This window comes from Salmo salar, chromosome 02 (genome assembly GCF_965601325.2).
Source record: "Salmo salar chromosome 02, fSalSal1, whole genome shotgun sequence".
NCBI lineage: Eukaryota > Metazoa > Chordata > Actinopteri > Salmoniformes > Salmonidae > Salmo > Salmo salar.
Genome location: NC_138292.1, coordinates 71,244,992 through 71,252,156, shown reverse-complemented (window position 1 = coordinate 71,252,156; position 7,165 = coordinate 71,244,992). Strand labels below are relative to the sequence as shown.

Genomic DNA, 7,165 nt, shown 5'->3' with positions numbered 1-7,165 from the left:
TTATGCTTTTTGTGAACGTTTATCGTGAGTAATTTAGTAAATTGTTAGTGAATTCGCCGGAAGATTGCGGGGGGTATGCTAGTTCTGAACGTCACATGCTAATGTAAAAAGCTGTTTTTTGATATAAATATGAACTTGATTGAACAAAACATGCATGTATTGTATAACATAATGTCCTAGGTGTGTCATCTGATGAAGATCATCAAAGGTTAGTGCTGCATTTAGCTGTCTTCTGGGTTTTTGTGACATTATATGCTAGCTTGAAAAATGGGTGTCTGATTATTTCTGGCTGGGTACACTGCTGACATAATCTAATGTTTTGCTTTCGTTGTAAAGCCTTTTTGTTTGTTGTTGTTTGTTGTTTCTTTCAAAACAATCATTTTGATCTCATGGCTAGAATTCCAGAGTGGTTACATTTCTCCAGCCACATCTCTCAGCTGTTTATTAAAACAGGTGGCGACGTGACCGTTTTGTTGTTTTCGAATCCCAGAATGTAGTTTTAAATGATATAATAAAAAAAATCCCATGTCATTTTTGTGTAGTTGTGCTTTTGCTTGTAATGCAGGAAACATAAGAACCCTGATCTCAAAGTGAAAACATTGGAAGGAGACCCATAGTAGACTTTTCTCATGAGGAGTAGGGATGTCCTAAAATGTACACCGTACAGAAAATTATTTCACATGTGTATTGAAGAGGACCAGTGACATCATGTTAGAATTTAAATGCTTGCTCATTTGCATGATATTAATTATATCTATGTTCTGTCATCATATGTACTCTCAAATCAACAAACTGCTATTTCTTCTTCATTTAACTTAAACCCTAAAAGCATGACCTCTGTCATCGTTTTACTTTGTTAAAATATCAGTGCCGTATTGGAGGCCACATTCACTGTTTGAGAAAATGGAAGAACGTGAGAACCAATGGAAGAAGATGAAAGCGTTTGTTTATCCATGAGCAAATGTTAATAAACACACGCCACTCATCACATCACATTTGACAAGAAGAAACACATTTAGATAAGTGATTAAAAAAGTATTATAATATCATGCTTTATAGTCTCAATATCAACGCCAAGTTAATGCCGTACCTCGAGTAACAGTGTAGCTGTATAGTCTTGTGCAGATTTTTTTTTTGCTACACTTTAGTCTAAAGACACGAATAGAAATTGGCCCAAACCAACCATTTGGGAAACAAAGGTAGGCCCCCCCCCCCTCCCGTCTACTCCCCCTGTCCCCAGGATAAAAGCATCAATTCAGGAACTAAACTGAAAATCCATATTTTCTCAATGCTTTTCAATGAGGAACAATTGACATTTTCCTAAATTGAAATGGAATTGACCCCAACCCTGAGTGCAACTTTTCAAAATGTCCATTGTTACACCATATTATGAGTTCAAGGAAATGCACTTTGGCCTGAAGGATGGTCCTACAACTCTTTAGATCACAGGAGGTTTCTGAGGTGAGAACGGGTCATAATAATGGGCGAAACGGCGCAAATGGAATGGAAACCATGTGTTTGATGTATTTTATACCATTCCACTAATTCCGCACCAGGCATTACCACAAGCCCATCACCCCCAATGAAGCACCATCCTCCTGTGCTTCACCTATTGATGGAGGGACTTTTCGGGGAACAATGAGCTGTCACTAGGGGGTCAACCATTTTGCTTATTGATGACATTGTATACTCATCCAATAAGCAGCAGCATATGAATGACCCTGATGCTGTCTGTGTGTTCAATGTTCTAGTATTGACACTGTTGTTGTAATGGCAGAATACGCTCACTGGGTGGCAGCACTGGGGCAGCTGAATTTCACAGCGATATACTGGACATCCTCCTCCTGAATCTGGGGCTGAGGCAGTTGGATGGTGGAGTATAGAGGCACTTCCTGGTTTTTGGAGCCAGAGAAGTGGACAGTATCATAGTGAACATAATCCTGGTTGTCTGTGTCCGCTGTTTGTTCTGCAGTAGGGGTCATGGCCATGCTTGAGACATTGGCATACACTGGACTAGAGTCTCCCTGATGGAGAAAGAGGACAGACAACATGAGGAGTGGAAATGTCCCACAAAGCTTACACAGTCATCACAGTCATCTTCTGATTCCAACACTCACCTGTCCATCATCTGCTGCGTCTCTTGTGTTGGAGGTGGATTTGGAGGCTTTTTTCCTGTTTTGCACATGAATGAATCAATCAATCAATCAATCAATCAATCAATCAATGTTACTAAAGTTAAATAATAAAACAAAAAATGCATTTTCACTTCACTCACCTGAACCACATGAGTCCAGAGAGACAGATGATGAGAACCAGAACAACCACTATGATTCCTACAGCTGCATTCATAACTGAGGTTTGTTTCCCTATAATAAAATATGGATGATATGAGTACATGGTATGATATAATAAATTTAAATACAGCGCATTAATGCAATACTTGTGAAATCCAATGTATAGTTATAAACTAAGGTACAATAAACCCAAGTATAATGATTCAGATTAGCTTGAAACATGTATAAAAAAATATTGTATTGAAGAAGGAACTTTACCTGCTACAATGATCATCAGAGCTGTAGAGTTCATAGATCCTTTTCCATTCTGGGCCTCACAGTAATATTCTCCTCTGTCCTCAGAGATGATGTCAGTGATGCTGTAACTCTGTCCTGATGCTTTTGGTGAGGTTACGTTCTTCTTGTACCAGGTGTATTTGTCCACAGGTGGGTTGGCATCACTGCTGCAGATCAGAGTCACTGAACTGCCCTCCACTATTTCACCAGAGGGACTGACTGACAATGAGGTGTTCTTTGGGCCGTCTGGTGGACAATATGTAACAATACATTGTTCATACATAGAGCTTCACATGAGGAGCATCATGGAACTTACTTATGATTAAAATAATTGAAATATTAATAGAAATATGTGTAATTTAGACATTAATGTAACAATACAGTGTTTGTGAAGTACTTGTAGTTCCCTACAGTAGTGAGATGAGTACAATCATGGAACTTGGACATAGATTGAAATAATAGATAGATAGAATAGAGAAGATGTTACTAAAAGAATACAACTGGAGATGGATCACACATACTCACATCTGACAGTGAGAGTCTCTTCAGCAGAGGGGAGATCCTCATGGCCTTCTACAGCACAGGAGTATCTGCCTGTATCCTCACTGCTGACTGGGTTTAGGAACAGACTGTTAGATTGGGTGGTTACATGTCCATTCTTGTACCAGATGTAGGTGGGGTTGGGTTTGTCAGTCAGATTACAGGTGGTGCTACAGGTCAGTGTCACCTTCTGTCCCTCTGTCACAGTGGCAGGAGTCACCTTCACCTGAAGATCTAAATGAAAGGGGATAAAAACACTGAGTATATCATGAAGTAATCGTTTTCAGTATTGATACGATGTGAAATGTAGTGTTACCTGTGACAGTCAGAGTTGTTCCAGGGATGGTGGGCTCCCAGTTTGTCTGATCTGTTCTGAATCTAAACGTATACTCAGCCGAATCCTCCTCTCTCAGGTCTGTGATTCTCAGGGTGGAGGCACTCTGCATATTTCCAAGGTACTCCACACGACCTCCATAACCCGGGCTCAGGATTTGAGGGGCCTCATGAAGTTTTCCTTTTGTATACCATTTTGTTTCAGAGACTGTATGACCCCTGGGATATGTGTAAGTGCAGGATATGTTCACTGATGACCCCTTCAAGGTACAGATCCTCTGATGGGTGTAAGTCAGGTGGAAATAACTCTGAGCCCTAACAGCTGAAACACAAGTACATTTTTCAAATGGTGTCTGTATTTTGAACTGTAAAATCTGTAACAACCATTAATCAGAATGAATGATGATTTTGGAAGACTTTATAAAGTGTATTAGTCACACTCACACACTGCAGGAGAATTGATGCCTTTTACAGCACAGTAGAAGCTGTCTTCAGTTTTGAAGTAGACTGAGTACGAGGGGGAGGAGAACTCTTGTACAATCTTACTGTTCCTGTACCAGATGTAGGTGGGGTTACCAGTCAGAGTACAGGTGGTGCTACAGGTCAGTGTCGTTGACCACCATGTAGTGGTAACCTTCACCTGCAGGTCTGGAGTAGATAACAACATTAAACCCTCAATGACCTGTTGTCTTGTTCAAATGAGGCAGGAGAGGACGTTCTCAAATCATCAATTCAGACATTCCTATTTTACGCATACTTTCATATTTATATTATTTAAATACAAATGAAGACAATTTTCCAGAACCAAATAAACAAATTAGCACTATATATAATATCACTGTACCTGTAACAGACAGAGTGTTTAAACAGATCAACACTATATATAATATCACTGTACCTGTAACAGACAGTGATTAAACAGATCAACACTATATATAATATCAATGTACCTGTAACAGACAGTGTTGAAACAGATCAACACTATATATAATATCACTGTACCTGTAACAGACAGTGATTAAACAGATCAACACTATATATAATATCAATGTACCTGTAACAGACAGTGTTGAAACAGATCAACACTATATATAATATCACTGTACCTGTAACAGACAGAGTGATTAAACAGATCAACACTATATATAATATCACTGTACCTGTAACAGACAGAGTGATTAAACATATCAACACTATATATAATGTAACTGTACCTGTAACAGACAGTGTGACTCCAGGATAGCCAGAATATTTCCCTCCAGTCTGATCTGTTATAAATCTGAACTTGTACGTAGCTGAGTCACTCTCTCTCAGGTCTGTGATTGTCAGGGTGTGTCCATTTACTTCATCCTTACGATACGTCACACGTCCTTTGTAGTCTGGGTCATCACGCAGACGCACATAATTCTCCACAGCATACTTTTTAGTGAACCAGAAGGTAGTTGATACTGTACCACTGGGATATGTGTAAGAGCAGGACAGCTCCACTGTTGACCCCTTCAAGGCACAAATACTCTGAGTGGTGTATGTAACACTCCAGCCATTCTGACCCAGTACAACTGAAACAGTTAGACATCACAAGGACGTTACATTAAGTTCAAGGTCTTTTGACTCACATTAACACTTTGTTCCATAGTTGCTGAGTTGAGACATAGATACTCTTTGGTTGAGTGAGAATGGAAACAACAGATAAGCTTCACTTAGTGAGGTGTGAAAGACAACTGTTTACAGTGAAGTGGAGACACCAAATGTGTCGTCAGTAGAACATAAAAATGGTTATGCTTTTAGAAATGTCTGTAGATTCACAAACCGGGCAACTAAAAGATAAGAATGAGACCATACCTGCTACAGACCAGAGAAAGACCACCAACACACTTCCTGCTGTTCTCAAGGCCATTGTTGCATCTCCCACCCTGCAGTCTTAGAAACATAAACAACAAGTCACTCTATAGCTGGTGAATAACTCCACCTGATACATTGAAGTAGAAACTGTAAATGGGGTACAGGGCCTCATTACTGAAAATGAACCAGGCTCATATTGTGTTGTGTTGTATTGTTCTATATGGTTGTCTATGTGAATACTGTCTGTCTGTAAGTCTATTGCACTATGTATGTAATGTGTGTGACGTGTTGCATGTCTGTCTACATCTGTCTATTTAAGATGACATGATGTATGATGCAAAAATTACAATGAAGTCGTCATCATTATAAACAACAATCACTTATTGAACAGATCTGTATAACTGTAATCACATATTTCTACATTGATTCCTCTGAAGCTGTTTTATTCTCAGATCCCCAAATATAGGAGAAATGTTCAATTCTCTACGGTCCATCAAGCTGTACAGCAGCCTAAAGACTGACCACTAGGTTCAATGATAGCTCCTATCCCCAAGCTGTGAGGATAAACAGCAAGTGACTCACACACACACACACACACACACACACCACACACACACACACACACACACACACACACACACACACACACACACACACACACACACACACACGCACAAACACAGTCTTGTAAAAATAACCTTGTGGGGACACAAAATTCAGTCCCATTCACAATCCTGTTCTCCCTTACCTTAACCCCAAAACCTATTAACCCTAACCCGAACACTAGCTCCAAACCATAAACCTAATTCTAACCCTAACACTGATTCTAACTGGTTTAGTCTTTTTAATATTTAATATTGAATTATACACTGCTCAAAAAAATAAAGGGAACACTTAAACAACACATCCTAGATCTGAATGAAAGAAATAATCTTATTAAATACTTTTTTCTTTACATAGTTGAATGTGCTGACAACAAAATCACACGAAAATAATCAATGGAAATCCAATTTATCAACCCATGGAGGTCTGGATTTGGAGTCACACTCAAAATTAAAGTGGAAAACCACACTACAGTCTGATCCAACTTTGATGTAATGTCCTTAAAACAAGTCAAAATGAGGCTCAGTAGTGTGTGTGGCCTCCACGTGCCTGTATGACCTCCCTACAACGCCTGGGCATGCTCCTGATAAGGTGGCGGATGGTCTCCAGAGGGATCTCCTCCCAGACCTGGACTAAAGCATCCGCCAACTTCTGGACAGTCTGTGGTGCAAAGTGGCGTTGGTGGATGGAGCGAGACATGATGTCCCAGATGTGCTCAATTGGATTCAGGTCTGGGGAACGGGCGGGCCAGTCCATAGCATCAATGCCTTCCTCTTGCAGGAACTGCTGACACACTCCAGCCACATGAAGTCTAGCATTGTCTTGCATTAGGAGGAACCCAGGGCCAACCGCACCAGCATATGGTCTCACAAGGGGTCTGAGGATCTCATCTCGGTACCTAATGGCAGTCAGGCTACCTCTGGCGAGCACATGGAGGGCTGTGCGGCCCCCCAAAGAAATGCCACCCCACACCATGACTGACCCACTGCCAAACCGGTCATGCTGGAGGATGTTGCAGGCAGCAGAACGTTCTCCACGGCGTCTCCAGACTCTGTCACGTCTGTCACATGTGCTCAGTGTGAACCTGCTTTCATCTGTGAAGAGCACAGGGAGCCAGTGGCGAATTTGCCAATCTTGGTGTTCTCTGGTAAATGCCAAACGTCCTGCACGGTGTTGGGCTGTAAGCACAACCCCCACCTGTGGACGTCGGGCCCTCATACCACCCTCATGGAGTCTGTTTCTGACCGTTTGAGCAGACACATGCACATTTGTGGCCT

At 40.9% G+C, this 7,165-nt stretch overlaps 1 protein-coding gene across 1 annotated transcript; it reads right to left on the bottom strand.

Annotated features, from left to right (window-relative positions):
- Positions 1-1,241: 1,241 nt before the first annotated feature.
- Positions 1,242-2,362, bottom strand: LOC145862445 (uncharacterized). Its single transcript, XM_082966651.1, has 3 exons — positions 2,276-2,362; positions 2,118-2,172; positions 1,242-2,024 (listed from the first exon to the last, which is right to left on the bottom strand). Exons 1-3 carry the CDS (start codon positions 2,347-2,349, stop codon positions 1,785-1,787), a joined length of 369 nt encoding a protein of 122 aa, XP_082822777.1. The 5' UTR covers positions 2,350-2,362; the 3' UTR covers positions 1,242-1,784.
- Between the last annotated feature and the right edge of the window lie 4,803 nt (positions 2,363-7,165).

Coding starts and splice junctions, on each gene's coding strand:
- LOC145862445 (XM_082966651.1), bottom strand. CDS start 2,349: ATGAATGCAGCTGTAGGAATCATAGTGGTTGTTCTGGTTCTCATCATC. Junction 2,173..2,275: donor TCTGGACTCATGTGGTTCAG/GTGAGTGAAGTG, acceptor TGTGCAAAACAG/GAAAAAAGCCTCCAAATCCA. Junction 2,025..2,117: donor ACGCAGCAGATGATGGACAG/GTGAGTGTTGGA, acceptor TTTCTCCATCAG/GGAGACTCTAGTCCAGTGTA.